This window comes from Saccopteryx leptura, chromosome 1 (assembly GCF_036850995.1).
Source record: "Saccopteryx leptura isolate mSacLep1 chromosome 1, mSacLep1_pri_phased_curated, whole genome shotgun sequence".
NCBI lineage: Eukaryota > Metazoa > Chordata > Mammalia > Chiroptera > Emballonuridae > Saccopteryx > Saccopteryx leptura.
Genome location: NC_089503.1, coordinates 93,141,712 through 93,158,410, shown reverse-complemented (window position 1 = coordinate 93,158,410; position 16,699 = coordinate 93,141,712). Strand labels below are relative to the sequence as shown.

The 16,699-nt window shown below is 41.0% G+C and overlaps 2 protein-coding genes across 4 annotated transcripts in view; both read left to right on the top strand.

Moving 5' to 3' along the window:
• The window catches only part of SLC35F2 (solute carrier family 35 member F2), a 69,727-nt gene extending 58,491 nt beyond the window's left edge, over window positions 1-11,236 (top strand). For all 3 annotated transcript variants that reach the window (XM_066371597.1, XM_066371598.1, XM_066371599.1), the window contains exon 8: window positions 10,206-11,236. In XM_066371597.1, coding sequence (XP_066227694.1) covers window positions 10,206-10,391 — 186 coding nt within the window. In that variant the 3' untranslated portion in view covers window positions 10,392-11,236. The remainder of the gene's footprint in view (window positions 1-10,205) is intronic.
• Window positions 4,242-6,502, top strand: LOC136389707 (intraflagellar transport protein 70B-like). The gene is given in 5 exon segments (XM_066361500.1): window positions 4,242-4,373; window positions 4,490-4,820; window positions 4,823-5,280; window positions 5,283-5,646; window positions 5,649-6,502. Coding segments are annotated over 5 exon segments (2,139 nt in total).
• Window positions 11,237-16,699: the final 5,463 nt, after the last annotated feature.

The window sequence follows — 16,699 nt, the reverse complement described above, 5'->3', positions numbered from 1 at the left end:
CCCAGACCAAAAACCCCCCACAAAACTCAAGGAATTCATTACAACAAAACCGAAGCTGCAAGAAATGTTAAGGGGCCTGTTGTAAACAGATCAAATGGGGGAAAGCATATAGCAAAAGAGGAATACAGCTTTAAAGAATAAAATCGCAAGAAACAACTACACATCAATAATAACCTTATATGTAAATGGATTAAATACTCCAATCAAAAGACATAGGGTAGCCGCCTGGATAAGAAAACAGGACCCATTCATATACTGTCTACAAGAGACACACCTCAAAACAAAAGATGCACATAGACTGAAGGTAAAAGGATGGAAAAAAATATTTCATGCAAATGGAAATGAAAAAAAGCTGGGGTAGCAATATTTATATCAGACAAAATGGACTTTAAAACAAAGGCTATAGTAAGAGATAAAGAAGGTCCTACATAATGATAAAGGGAGCAATCCACCAGGAAGATATAACCATTGTAAATATCTATGCACCTAATATAGGAGCACCTAAATATATAAAGCAAACTTTGATGGATATAAAGGGCAAGATCAACATCAATACTATAATAGTAGAGGATTTCAATACTGCACTAACATCACTAGATAGATCCTCAAGAAAAAAAATTAACAAAGAAACAGCAGACTTAAAGGACACACTAGGTCCACTGGATTTAATATATATCTTCAGAACCTTTCACCCTAAAGCAGCAGAATATACATTCTTTTCAAGTGCTCATGGTTAATTCTCTAGGATAGACCACATGGTAGTGCACAAAAGCAGTCTCAACGAATTTAAGAAGATTGAAATCATATCAAGCATTTTCTCTGATCACAATGGCATGAAACTAGAAATCAACCACAACAGAAAAACTGAAAAATACTCAAACACTTGGAAACTATAACGAATGCATTAACAATGAGTTCAAAGAAATTAAAAAATTCCTAGAAACGAATGTTAATGAGCATACAACAACTCAAAATTTATGGGATACTGCAAAAGCAGTACTGAGAGGGAAGTTTATAGCCTTACAGGCAGACCTTAAAAAGCTAAAAAAACTCAAATAAACAACTTAATCCTGCATCTAAAAGAATTAGAAAAAGAACAGCAAGTAAAGCCCAGAGGCAGAGAAGGAAGGAAATAATAAAGATTAGAGCGGAAATAAATGACATAGATGCTAAAGAAACAATACAGTGGATCAATGAAACCAGGAGCTGGTTCTTTGAAAAGGTCAACAAGATCGATGAACCTTTAATGAGACTCACCAAGAAAAAAAGAGAGAGGACTCAAATAAATAAAATTAGAAATGAGAGTGGAGAAATAACAACTGATACAACATAAATACAAAGGATTGTAAGAAAAGACTATGAAGAAGTGTATGCTAAAAAATTAGACAACCTAGATGAAATGGACAAATTCCTTGAAACATATAATCTTTTAAAAATCAATCTGGAAGAATCAGAAAATCTAAACAGACTGATTACAACAAATGAGATAGAAACAGTTATCAAAAAACTCCCAACAAACAAAAGCCCAGGGCCAGATGGCTTCACAAGTGAATTCTACCAAATTTTCAAAGAAGAACTAATTTCTATCCTTCTCAAGCTATTTCAAAAAATTCAAGAGGAAAAAAGACTTCCAATCTCCTTTTATGAGGTGAGCATTATTCTGATTCTAAAACCAGGCAAGGACAAAACAAAGAAATAAAATTATAGGCCAATATCCCTGATGAATTTAGATTTTAAAATCCTCAACAAAATATTAGCAAACTGGATCCAGCAATATATGAACAAAATCATACTCCATGATCAAGAGGGACTTATTCTGCTGGGGCAAGGCTGGTACAGTATTTGCAAATTAATCAATGTGATTCATCACATAAACACAAGAAAGGAGAAAAACCACATGATAATTTTAATAGATGCAGAAAAAGCATTTGATAAAATCCAGCACCCATTCATGATCAAAACTCTCAGCAAAGTGGGGATTCAGGGAACATACCTCAACATGATAAAGGCCATCTATGACAAACCCATAGCCAACATCATACTCCATGGGCAAAAATTAAAAGCAATCCCTTTAAGATTAGGAGTAAGGCAGGGGTGCCCCCTTTCACCACTCTTATTCAGCATAGTTCTGGAAGTCCTAGCCTCAGCAATCAGACAAGAATACAAAATAAAAGGCATCCAAATTGGAAAAGAGGATGTAAAACTATCATTATTTGCAGATGATATGATATTGTATATAGAAAATCCTAAAGTCTCAGTGAAAAATCTACTGGACCTGATAAATGAATTCAGCAAGGTGGCAGGATATAAAATTAATACTCAGAAACCAGAGGTATTTTTATACACCAACAATGAACTGTCAGAAAGAGAGTTTAAGGAAACAGTCCCCTTCACTATTACAACCAAAAAAATAAAGTACCTAGGAGTATATTTAACCAAGGAGGTTAAAGACTTATACTCGGAAAATTATAAAACATTGATAAAAGAAATCAAGGAAGATATAAACAAGTGAAAGCATATACTGTGCTCATGGCAGGAAGAATAAACATCATTAAAATGTCTATATTACTCAAAGCAATTTATAAATTAAATACAATACCAATTAAAATATCAATGGCATACTTCAAAGATATAGAACACATATTTCAAAAATTTATATGGAACCAAAAAAGAACACGAATAGCCTCAGCAATCTTGAAAAGGAAGAATAAAGTGGGAGACATCACACTTCCTGATATCAAGTTATACTACAAGGCTGTTGTACTCAGAACAGCTTGGTACTGGCATAAGAACAGGCATATATGTAGATCAATGGAGCAGATCAGAGAACCTAGAAATAAATCCACACCTTTATGGATAGCTGATATTGACAATGGAGGTAAGAGCATACAGCGGAGTAAAGACAGCCTCTTCAACAAATGGTGTTGGGAAAATTGGACAGCTACCTGCAAAAAAATGAAACTAGACTACCAGCTTACACCAGTCACAAAAGTAAACTCAAAATGGATAAAAGACTTAAATGTAAGCTGTGAAATCATAAGCATCTTAGAAGAAAACATAGGCACTAAGCTCTCCGACATCTCTCACAGCAATATATTTACTGATATATCTCCACGGGCAAGTGAAATAAAAGACAGGATAAACAAATGGGACTATATCAAACTAAAAAGCTTTTTGCACAGCTAAAGACAATAAGAACAGAATAAAAAGACAAACTACACAATGGGAGAACATATTCGACAATACGTCTGATAAGGGCTTAATAACCAAAATTTATAAAGAATTTGTAAAACTCAACACCAGTAAGATAAACAATCCAATCAAAAAATGGGCAAAAAAAAATGAATAGACACTTCTCCAAAGAGGACATACAATTGGCCAGTAGGTATATGAAAAAATGCTCAACTTCACTAATCATTAGAGAAATGCAAATTAAAACCCCAATGAGATATCACCTCACACCAGTCAGAATGGCGCTCATCAACAAAACAACACACGATAGGTGCTGGCGAGGATGTGGAGAAAAGGGAACCCTTTTGCACTGCTGGTGGGAATGCATACTGCTTCAGCCACTGTGGAATACAGTATGGAGATTCCTCAGAAAATTAAAAATGGAACTGCCTTTTGACCCAGCTATCCCACTTTTAGGAATAAACCCCAAGAACACCATAGCACTGTTTCTAAAGGAGAAATGCACCCCCATGTTTATGGAAGCATTGTTCACAATAACGAAGATCTGGAAACAGCCCAAGTGTCCGTCAATGGACGAGTGGATTAAAAAGTAGTGGTACATATATACAATGGAATACTATGGGGCCATGAAAAAGAAGGAAATCTTACCTTTTGCGAGAACATGGATGGACCTGGAAACTATTTTGTTTAGTGAAATAAGCCAGGCAGAAAAAGAAAAATATCATATGACCTCACCCATTTGAGGAATCCAATGAACAATGTGAACTGAAGAACGGAATTGAGACAAAGGAGAGATCAAAGGGACCAGAGGAAAAGAGGACAGAGGGAAAGGGGATGATAGGATGGGATAAACCTGAAGGGAATGGGGGAGGGCGCTATGGGGAGGGGAGCAAGGGAGATGTTGAGGGGAATACGGGGGAGGGGGAATGTATTCGGGGCAACACTAGAATCTATGTAAACACAGTAAATTAAAAAATAAAAAAGAAACCCTACTGTCAGGCTGTGGCTAGGTCAGACAGAAACTACATCTCCCGGAAAGCACCGCGGCCATGTCCCAAGAGGCGTGGGTGCATTTGATGGGTGAATGCTCGGAGGTAGTTTCTGTCTGGGAACTACCAGGAGAGGCTTCCTTGCTCTTCTCTATTCATGACTTGTGCAATCTGTCTGCAAAGACCGAAACAGTAATCGAGTTACTCACCTCAGTGATTCTTTTTTATTACCAACATTCTCCTGTTGCAAAGAAATATTCGGACAAGTAGCTTTCCGTTACCGGTTGGCTTGTTGCCTTGGTAACTAGGACGCACAATCACTGTGGCGGTTATGGCCAGGCTGGGCAGATGCCCCACGGGATGTTCACGCGGTCGTGTACAGGCTCATCCGCCGTTCCCACTACACCGAGGCGGTGCAGCTGCTGAGCGGAGAAACCCAGTGGAGCCCCGGGAGCCGCGCCGGCCTGTCGCTGCTGGGCTACTGCTACTACCGCCCGGAGGAGTTCACAATGGCGGCCGAGTTCTATGAGCAGCTGAGCCAGCTGCACCCAGAAGTGGAGCAGTGCCGCCTGTACCAGGCCCAGGCCCTGTACAAGACCGGCTTCTATCCGGAGGCCACCCGGGTCACCTTCCTCCTCGTAGTCACCCCACCTACCACAGCCTGGTCCTCCGTCTGCAGGCTGCTATCAAGTACAGCGAGGGCGATCTTCCCGGGACCGGGAGTCTGCTGGAGCTGTTACTGAGCGGCAAAGGGGGAGAAGAGAGTGGGGGTGAGAATGAATCAGATGCCCACGTCAGCCTGGGTTGTGTGCTGTACAAAGAGGGACAGTATGAAGCTGAGTGTTCCAAGTTCTTTGCAGCCCTGCAGATCTCAGGCTACCGGCCTGACCTTTCCTACAACCTGGCTGTGGCCTATTACAGCAGCCGGCAGTATGCCCCAGCACTGAAGCTTGTCGCTGATATTGTTGAGCATGGCATCCGCCAGCACTCAGAGCTAGGTGTGGGCATGACAGCCGAGGGCATTGATTTTGGCAGTGTTGGCAACACTTTAGCCCTTTACCAGACAGCACTGGTGGAAGCCTTCAACCTCAAGGCAGTCAGAATAAATACCAGCTGAGAAACTATGAGGCAGCACAGGAAGTCCTCACTGACATGCCACCTAGGGCAGAGGAAGAGTTGTATCCTGTGACCCTGCACAACCAGGCGCTAATGAGCATGGATGCCAGGCCTACGGAACGGTTTGAAAAGCTACAGTTTCTGCTCCAACAGAATCCTTTCCCCCCAGAGACCTTTGGCAACCTGTTGCTGCTCTACTGTAAGTATGAGTATTTTTGCATGGCAGCAGATGTCCTGGCAGAAAATGTCCACTTGACTTATAAGTTCCTCATACCCTATCTCTATGACTTCTTGGATGCTGTGATCACTTGCCAGGCAGCTCCTGAGGAGGCTTTCATTAAGCTTGATGGCTTGCAGGGATGCTGACTGAGTAGCTTCGGAAACTCACCGTACAAGTACAAGAAGCAAGACACAGTCGAGATGATGAAGCTGCCAAAAAGGCCGTGGAGGAATATGATGACATCCTGGAGAAGTATATTCCAGTGTTGATGGCCCAGGGAAAAATCTACTGGAATCTTGAATATTATTCAATGGCGGAAAAGATCTTTCACAAATCTGCGGACCTCTGCAATAACCATGATGTGTGGAAGCTGAATGTGCCTCATGTTCTGTTTGTGCAAGAAAACAAATACAAAGAAGCCATTGGTTTTTATGATCCCATAATCAGGAAGCATTATGACAACATCCCCAGTGTCAGTGCTATTGTACTGGCTAACCTCTGTGTTTCTTATATTATGACGAATCAAAATGAAGAAGCTGAGCAGTTGATGAGGAAGATTGAAAAGGAGGAAGAGTGGCTCTCCTATGATGATCCAGATAAGAAAACCTATCATCTCTGCATTGTGAATTTGGTGATAGGCACACTTTACTGTGCGAAAGGAAATTATGACTTTGGGATTTCTCGAGTTATCAAAAGCTTGGAACCTTATAATAAAAAACTGGGAACCGATACCTGGTATTATGCCAAGCGATGCTTCTTGTCTTTATTAGAAAACATGTCAAAACACACAGTCATGCTTCCTGACAGTGTTATTCAAGAATGCATACAGTTTCTAAAACACTGTGAAGTTTATGGCTGGAAGATACCTGCAATTATTGAACAATCACTGGAAGGAGGGAGAATGCATATTGGAAAGAATATGGTCACATATGAATTGAGGCAGTTAAAAGCATTGATTTATGAGATTACAGGATGGAGTATATAGTCATGCCTGATAATGAGCATTTATCATATGGCGCTGTTACCTGTATTTAGTATTGTCTTTTATCTGTATTTATCTTTGTTAAATTTGTTGAAATTTTACCCTTTAAAAGTTAATTTAGTTGTTAACTTTCTTTTGAGAAATGTCACAAAAAATAAAAGAAACTTGAACCCTAGAGGGATATGAAAAAATTGAAAAGTTGAATGAAAAGATTGTGTTTAATAGTATTTGTAGTGCCTCTGTTCCCTCTCCTTTGTATATTTGTGCTTTCCTGCATCCTGAGAGCACCCTGCATGACAAGATTACATCATCCAGGGACTAGGCACTATCAAATCCAGGACCCAGTTAATGTATAAGACATCTGGACATTAATAATCATTTCAAGAATATTGTGCTCTACTCCATCATTAACCCCTGTAAGTACATTAGTTTATAATGCATATATTTTACATAGATTTTAGTATGTCTTGACAATATATGGGTATAATTTTTTATTTAACAAAAATTCCTTATGTTCTAAGTGGAATTTTATTGTTGATCTTTTCTGTTTATTTTTTTTTGAAAAAAAATTTTTTTTTTTTTTTACAGAGGCAGAGATAGACAGGGACAGACAGACAGGAACGGAGAGAGATGAGAAGCATCAATCATCAGTTTCTCGTTGCGCGTTGCGACTTCTTAGTTGTTCATTGATTGCTTTCTCACATGTGCCTTGACCGCGGGCCTTCAGCAGACCGAGTAACCCCCTGCTGGAGCCAGTGACCTTGGGTCCAAGCTGGTGAGCTCTTTGCTCAAGCCAGATGAGCCCGCGCTCAAGCTGGCGACCTCGGGGTCTCGAACCTGGGTCCTTCCGCATCCCAGTCCGACGCTCTATCCACTGCGCCACCACCTGGTCAGGCTCTGTTTATTTTTTTATATGCAGGACTCAGGGGGAAATCTTGTGCCATAACAAAATTGTGGTGCTATATTGTGTGGAGACAATAAATGCTTGAAAAATTTCCATGGTTAAAAAAAAGAGCAGAAGATACCTACTATTTTAAAAAGTAGTTTTTAAGACAGAAGCATAAATTCAATATACTACCAATTTTTTTTCAACCAGCAAAAGGAGCTGACTTCTTTTTTCTTTTTTTAAGATTTTATTTATGCATTTTAGAGAGGTGTGGGGAGGAGCAGGAAGCATCAACTCCCACATAAGCCTTGACCTGGCAAGCCCAGGGTTTTGAACCAGCAACCTCAGCATTTCAGGTTGACTCTTTATCCACTGTGCTGCCATAGGTCAGGCACCACCAATTTTTAAAATTGTAGTATCTAAAGCAGGGGTCCCCAAACTTTTTACACAGGGGGCCAGTTCACTGTCCCTCAGACCATTGGAGGGCCAGACTATAAAAAAAGCTATGAACAAATCCCTATGCACACTGCACATATCTTATTTTAAAGTAAAAAACAAAACAAAACGGGAACAAATACAATATTTAAAATAAAGAACAAGTAAATTTAAATCAACAAACTGACCAGTATTCCAATGGGAACTATGCTCCTCTCACTGACCACCAATGAAAGAGATGCCCCTTCCAGAAGTGCGGTGGGGGCTGGATAAATGGCCTCAGGGGGGCTGCATGTGGCCCACGGGCCGTAGTAGTTTGGGGACTCCTGATCTAAAGTAACTGGCTCTGATTGTTTGAAACAGATGGTTGAAAAAGAGTTTAAAAATTTTCTACACTCATCTGTGTCAGACACTGCCTACTTTGAAATTGATCTTTAGTAAATACCTATTTAACAGAGTAGCCACAGAAACTTCTTGTGTAGATCCAGACACAAGGGTGGAATTTTAACAAGAGAAAAGGTAAAGCGTATCTAATTCAGGAGACCTACCTCACTCCCTCAGTCTCTCCCTTCAAATAGAGGTGCCTCAGTGTGATCACCTGCCTTAAGGGGGACAAGATACTTTTTCTTCTAAATATTTAAAACCACCAAACCAAATAAGACATATTTTGAGTGAATTTTACAGGTTTTTTCCTCAGGTAACAGTGAACATTTTATAGGAAAGCATGATTAACTTCCATTAAAAAAAAAAAAAAGGTTTAACAGTATAGGGTACTCTAAGTAGCTTTAACTTCCTCTAATATTCTCTGAATTCTCCCCAATAAACATTATTAAACACCATGTGGTGGGCATTGTACCGAGTATTGGAGCCAAGATCTGAAGCCAGTAGTAGGAAGTTAGTGGGTTGCTCAGCTTGACATTAACATCGGCTTTCACCACTGAATCCAGTGAAGGTTCTTCCACCTTCGGAAGGGCTGTGGCTATTCCATTCCTTAAGGAGTTCTAACGGTTGACAGTTAAGAAGTAATTGAGCATCTGCAGACTATTAACACGTGGAAACCAGTGGTGACCCACAGAAACCCACAGCTGGAGGGAACCAGCAATCTATTTCAAAAACCTATTTAGTTTTTCCTTCTGTCTTTGGGAGTGTATCTTTCTTTTTCTTTTTCTCTTTCATCTCTCTTCTCTTTCCTCAGCACATTCTGTTTTCATTATTTTCTTTGTTATCCCCTGGTTAGAACTCGTTTTATTGGGCATACTATGAAGTCTAAGTTAATTTAAAAATATTTATGGGCTTGAATAAAGTAGCATGCCCATTCTTAATTTTTAAATCAGGTTAGCAGGACCACTTATAAATTGTGTTTGCTTGTTCCAAGGGAAAAATAAATTACCCTAGGCATTTAATTACACATTCATTATGCTACATAGTTTCCTTAATTTTTACTACGTAATTCTTGGTCAGTCTTTCCCTACTGTCTTTCTATGTTTTATTTTTCATGCTGTTTAAAAACAAATATTACTGTCCTTAATACATGATCTTTTGTATGGATTCCAATTAAAATAAAAGCAGATAGTAAGTATATATTATTTAGTTAGTCTTTGCAGTATGTCAAAATGTCATCTTTAGTAAAAATACACAAGGAATTAGCATTCTGCTTTCATTGCATTTTGTTAAGGGTAGCTGTTTTCAGCCCTAAAAAAGGGCAGGTTGGGGAAGATCAGCAGGAACTCAGCCATCCTCATGGTGTATCTGTCAGAATGAGCTCTGGCTTATAATCAGTCCTTCCAGGAGCAGAGAGGGTTGGAGATCCTCCTGCCAGGCTCCATTCTCTGTGGCTGTTCAACTGAACCTTATGCCAGTAACCTCTTTGGGCTTCACGCTCTTCTGAAAAATTGATGTCTTAGCTTAGGCTCTTTCCAGCTTTAAAAGTCTCAGTCCACCATAAATTTTACTGAGTAACACTTGAAACAAGTTAATTTTTAAAATTTTAATAAAATAAATTTTATTGGAATAGCATACATGAGGGGTTGTTAACATATGGTCACATCTCTACACCCACATTTTATCTTAGGTCCTGTGCTCCTGTTTCATACTGGCTGTGCCTTGGGTCTGAATCAGGGTCTCTCACAGTATCCATACTAACCTTTTATTCTCTTAATTAGGTGGGACTGGTTGCGAGGTGGGGTTACAGAAAGCTAGATTGTCACAGAAAAGGGCAAAAGTTCCATTTCCTAGAGATGAAAGGAGCCAGTTGACCAACATGCCAGGTGATGATGTCAGAGATCAGGCATTCAGCGGTATACACAGGAGGACTTTGGTGAAAGGCAGCGGCACAGATGTGTATGCCAGGAAGCATAATCCACTGCTGTTCTTCTTTTCTCCTAGTTTTCAGGGCTGTACATCCTGTCTTTCACCGTCATCATGGTGGGGTTTATTCTGTACTGCTCCACCCCCACACGCACGGCAGAGCCGGCTGAGAGCAGTGTGCCTGCCGTCACCAGCATTGGAATCGACAACCTGGGACTGAAGCTTGAGGAGAACCTGCAGGAGGCCCACTCTGCAGTCTTGTAGTTGGAGGAGAAGGTGTACATGGACATCTGCAGCTTACTGGGGAAGGGGGAGCTGCCACCAGGGTAAAGCAGGGCCTGCTGACTGTGGAGAGGACTCTTGGAAAATTATCTGATATAGAGCAAGCACTCCATAGCATCAGATTGGATCCAGCGGTTAGATTTTCCAGAGGAATACAGAATAATGTGTCAAACATAGAAATACCAAGGTAAAGCAGAAGCCAAGGCTAGGCTTGTTCTTCTGTGTGTTTGAGGATCACTACCTGTTAGTGTCAGGAGACAAGGTGTGGGCCCCTCTCTGGGGTCTTGGAGGCACAGGTGGAAAGGAGGATGGGGCCGACAGCCACTCACGAGCCAGCCTCATCGGGTCAGGACCTGGGCGCAGCCTGTCTAGGCTGGCCTGGGTGGTCAGGAGCAGGGGCACACCAGGGTGAGTTTGGAGTGGGTTTCCTCAGTCAGAGGCTTCTGGGTTTTTTACTTCTGATGCAGCCACTGTCTGCAAGTCACAGGTGAGGTCTGGTGACAGACTGGATGTCAGGAAAGTGGGTGGGGCAGCACTGGAGAAATCCCCAGACACAAGTTGTGAGTACCATAGAAGCATTAGAGTGGAGTGCAGCAAACCTAGGAACCCTGTCTTAATTGTTAAAAGAGGATACTACACTAATTACCAAATTCTTATGCGCCATGAGATTTTTATGATACTTCTTGAATAAAAGTGTTACTAGGTAGCATCATTATATCAACTACCAGTATACCACTTTACAAAAACTCTGTATGTAAACATTTTTTGGAGATAAAAATATAATAAAATAATTGAGGGTAAGTGTTCATATTATTAAAAGATTTTGATTTCATGAAAATATATTCACTGTGTGGTTTCTTTGATTAACCAGTTTCTCTTCTTTTTAAATGACTTAATACATTCAAGATTTCTTAACATCCAACTTTTCAAAAATATTAAAAAAATTTTTTTTAGAGTAAAATAACCTCATTCTCTGAAGCCAGTGAAAACCGATGTTTAATTTCCATGTCCTACCAATAACAACTGTCAACGAGTGAAAAAAGGTTACTGTATATTAAAATGTTTGGCATCTTTGGAAGCCTTGCAGTTTAATTAATACACTGATTATTTCTTAAAATACCTTAAGAATAAACCTGTAGGTCCTGGCCGGCTGGCTCAGTGGTATAGAGTGTCGGCCTGGCGTGGAGGGGTCCTGGGTTCTATTCCCGGCCAGGGCACACAGGAGAAGCGCCCATCTACTTCTCCACCCCTCCCCCTCTCCTTCCTCTCTGTCGCTCTCTTCCCCTCCCGCAGCCGAGGCTCCATTGGAGCAAAGATGGCCCAGGTGCTGGGGATGGCTTCTTGGCCACTGCCCCAGGCGCTAGAGTGGCTCTGTTCGCAACAGAGCAATGCCCAGGAGGGGCAGAGCATCGCCCCCTGGTGGGCAGAGCGTCGCCCCCTGGTGGGCGTGCCGGGTGGATCCCGGTCGGGCGCATGCGGGAGTCTGTCTGACTGTCTCTCCCTGTTTCCAGCTTCAGAAAAATACAAAAAAAAAAAAAAAAAAAAAAAAAAAAAAAGAATAAACCTGTAAATATAAGGATAGTGACGAAGTAGGGAATCTCAGGTGACAACATCCCATGTGTCCGTGAAGGCTGAGCTCAGATGGAATCTCTCCTGTGAAGCCTTTCTGAGGCTGGCCGGCCTGGGTCCCCGCTCTGGGCGCCCAGGGCCCATGTTTGCATCTTCCTTGTAGCTCCGACTGGAGTGCTTGCCTTTGACCTGCTCCTCACTACAACTGAGCTCTTCCAGGTCAACAACAGCCTTTTTAAAATCTCTCTAGTCCTATGGCTGTCTCAGTCCCGGGTATTTGTTAAATGAACTTTGTCTTTGGTCTCAGTTCAAAAACATTTAAAGGGAAATTGACCTAAAGGCCTTTTATGCAGGTACATGTAGCTAGTAAATTATCCTACCCTGCTCTGCTATTCCCGCTCAGCCCCTCAGCCCCCTCAGCCCCAGTGTTGCCCTTACGTGTGCCCTCTGGAGACAGGCAGAGCACTTCCCATCTGGGTATACAAGATAAAACCCAGAACTCAGTGTTTCAGAGAAGCAATACTGCGAATCCCATTCAACAACTTAGTAACAGTACTGTAAGGCTGTGCATCCTGGTTTATTTATAAAGTAAGTTTATAAAGATTGGGACTTAGTTGAATTAGCCTGGATAACGTTTTTAAACATGGCTTATACACAAGTTTTTGAAACACAACACATTCTTAAATTGAGAATCTCCTGTAAATTCTTTTTTAGTTCATTCAACCAGTGTTTCAATATTTTTTGTAGATATTTATGCCAGTTTAGGAAACCCCACTGAATAGTATAATAGTTGCTAGATTGTTCCCTAGTGTTGTGCAGTTGAGCTGTGGTCGCTGTAAGAAGAGAGGGCTTCACTGGTGCCATTGTCACTACTTGCATTTTGAAACTAAGTTCTCTTTTGTGGACAGGTAGCTAACACTTCTCGCCTTCTAACACCAGCATCTCAGAGAATTGGTATGTATTTTGTTGTTCCCGGCAGGTGGCCACGCTTCAGCAATGATAACAAAGACCTGTGACAAACAATACTTTTTCATTTTATGGATCCAACATAATGTGCTGTTAAATCAAAGTGTTTTGTTTTAAAAGAACATTATGATGACTTTCTTTGGCAGGGACCATCCTTGGGAGACTGCCCTTTAAAAGAGCTGTCTACATTTATTTCTGTGAGGTCTTTCGTATTCCTGGTCATGATTCCCTTTCTTATTATTATTAAGGGAATGTGCCATTTTCATCCACATTTAATCACTTAGTATCTGGACATATCCTCAGCCCTCGTAAGATGTCGATAAATCAGGGAAATTCAGCAGATAGCCACTTAGCTAATTAAAAGGCAAGAGATTTATGAGGAAATTAGATAATGCTGAACTTGCAGTTCCCAACAGTCTGATAAAGGGTGTCTTGAGAAGCCTAGCAATATATAAGTTGTATATCAAGAGGAATAAAGCCTCTTTAGAACCACCTAGAGGATAGTGTCCTCAAATTTCTTCTTCTAATGCTTCATGATGCACTTTATTCCTTGGTTAAATACTGCCCTCTTCTAGAAATTTTACCTTAAAAAGTATAGATACATTTGAAGAAGGAAATTTAGATTGAAAAAGGGAGAGAAGTGATACCAATAAAAGACATGAACCATTTGGACAATAATTGCTTCCAGTTGAGCATAACAAGCATTCAGTTGGTGCCCTATAATCACCATTCATTCAACTATCAGTATTCAGGGCCTCCTCAATGGGGAAGCCAGGTTTCCCACACAAGGTGTGATGGGTACAGGACTTACAGTGCAGGGAGCTGGAGTTTCCATGTGGAGTCTTACTTTCCCAGGCCTCAGATGTTTCCTTCTGCCTGGTGACTGTTTTTCTACTTTTGTCTGACTATTTAATATTCTTTCAGATTCTTATTCTGACTTCGGTCTTGCGATCTCATGTGAGACTTTATCCACCTTTGTTATGAAAAGACTGCTAGTTCAGTGCATGCACATTTACTTGGGGTCACATAACACTGTCACCATCATCCCTACATATTACTTCTCCAGAAATTGCTGTTGTTGAAAAGACTGATTGTGGCAGCTTCAGGGAATCTGCCCTCATCCCTGACAAACATCTAGAAGCATTCCTGTAGAACTTCATTTCCCTAGTCCATCTGTTGGATTGAGCGTGGTATCTTTAGTTGGGCACAATTGGTGTACAACATTTATTTGATCTCTGTTGTCAATTTGGAGGGTTAGACAGGAGGGGGAGGGCCAAGGCTTGATCCCTGATCTGCTAACTAAAGTGTGAGACATTCCAGAGCAGGGGGATTTGGCTCTGTTGAGAGCCAGATTGGCTGGTTAGCACAATGTACTGTCTTGAGAACTCTTCGGTCATGATGTAGGAATATGGTTCAAGCCCATCTCATCGTGTGTGTGTGTGTGTGTGGGGGGGCAGAGTGGGAGGCTTTAAGGTCAGGAAGAAAACTTCCTGGCCCAGAACCTTCAAATGGCTCCTGATTACTCTTAGAATAAAGCCCAAGCTGAGCCTAATCGACTCTGTTTTTACTATCCCAGTTTGTTTACTGGTTACTGCTTGTCACACAGCTTCAGCCAACAAGCCTCCTCCCTGACCTATGCTCACAGCTTTGTGGATTCTGCCTCCACATACCTTACAGGCAATCCTCCTTAGGTACAATTCCTCCTTCCGTTTGGAATTTGTGTAACTAATGCTTACTTCGTTCTCCACACTACAGCTCAAGTCCATCTCCTCCTTCCTAGCGATGGAGCCTACAGGATCTTCTCCTCTTCAGAGTGCTCACAGCGCTTTCTCTTTTCTCCTACTATGTTGACACACACCAATCCTTCGGTAGCATAAGCAGACTATATTCCTCAGAATGTGCCCGATGGTTGAATGTGGAAGTCAAGCAATGCACTTACATGTTATAAAGGGTGACGAGGTTCCTTCCAAGAGAGCTAAGAAATCCAAAATCTGCAGCTACATCTCACATTTTAGGCAAGTACTTCGATGATACATTTTTTATTTTATATACAGTAAAAAAGTTTTCTTGGCCCTAGCCAGTTGGCTGAGTGGTAGAGCCTCAGCCTGGTGTGTGGAAGTCCCAGGCTCGAATCCCGGCCAGGGCACACAGAAGTGCCCATCTGCTTCTCCACTCTTCCCATCTCCTTTCTATCTCTCTCTTCCCCTCCCGCAGCCAAGGCCCCATTGGAGCAAAGTTGGCCTGGGTGCTGAGGACGGCTCCATGGCCTCTGCCTCAGGAGCTAGAATGGCTCAAATTGCAGCGGAGCAATGCCCCAGATGGGCAGAGCATCGCCCCCTGGTGGGTATGCCAGGTGGATCTTGGTCAGGCACATGCGGGATTCTGCCTGGTGCCCCCCTCCTGTTTGGAAAAATACAAACATAAATAATAAAAAAATTAAAAAACAAAAAAGTTTCCTCCTTCATAACATAGTAGACTAGTGATCCTGATTGAGGCTAGGGATGCATCACTTTTGTGATTTCATTTTTTGTAAAATAGAAATAGTTTCCATTTCTGTTCTATTATATTACATTTATAAAAATTACATTAATCATTGGAAATTATTCTCACTTTTTTTATAAAATAGGATGGGCAAGATGAGATAAAATAGTCAAACAGTTATGTAAATACCAATTACCCAGTGATGATAATGAAACTACTCATTCAAAATATATTATTGAGCAAGAGTCAGGCACAGTTCAAGGCTGAGGTACCACAGGGCTTTCAAAGGTTGGTTTGTGGTATAATCTAATATAAGAAAATGGAGAGTCTATGAAAATACTGAATTTGAGGTCTATCTTCTGTTTGTATTACCAACTTAACTAATTAATAACTCATGTGAATATATTATCTTCATAATGAAATGATAAGATCCTCGTGGACAGATCTTATCCTACTTTGTGGTACACAGAGACCTTAGTAGAAGGAGAAAGTTCACAAGCAGATAGTTTTAAACATTTAATATAGTACTGAACATAAAGCTTTAAAAATAACAGGAACTCAGTAATACTGCATTTGTATTTGTTGATTATGTTTCCTCATGCTCTAACCAGGGGTCTCAAACTCGGGCCCGCGGGCCGCATGCGGCCCACCCACCAATTTTGTGCGGCCCGCAGACTGGCCCGCAGACTAATCCATGAAGTTTGATTAGTCTGTGGGCCGCACAAAATTGGTGGGCGGGCTGCAAGTTTGAGACCCCTGCTCTAACCAATCCTAAACTGAGTCACTATTTTTGGTTTGGTAAGTAGTGATAATACTATGATGTAAGAAACCAAAGATGATTTACTATTCAGGCTGATGCACAATGGTGATATCCATTAACTGTGCATTAATCTCACCCAGGGAGTCTCATCATTGGCATCAGTTAAAATGGGGCGGGACAAAGAATTTTAGAAGTTACTTGATGAGGAAATGGTAGGCTAGTTGGGACAAAGGAAAGATCAGTAGGTCATAGTCCTATGGTTATAATGTGCCTTATTGAGAGATATGACAACCAAATTAAGTAAAAGAGGTATTAGAGGAAATTATGATTGCCCAGTGTTGACATGAACGTTAGTAAAAATAACTATATTTGGGAGCCAGAATCTGTGTATCTGAATAAGTACTGTATTTTTTGCTACTTAAGACATACTTTTTCCCCCCCAAAAATGGAGGGGAAAATGCCCATGCATCTTATAGAGCAAAAAATATGGTATTTTATTAAATATTTTAACACA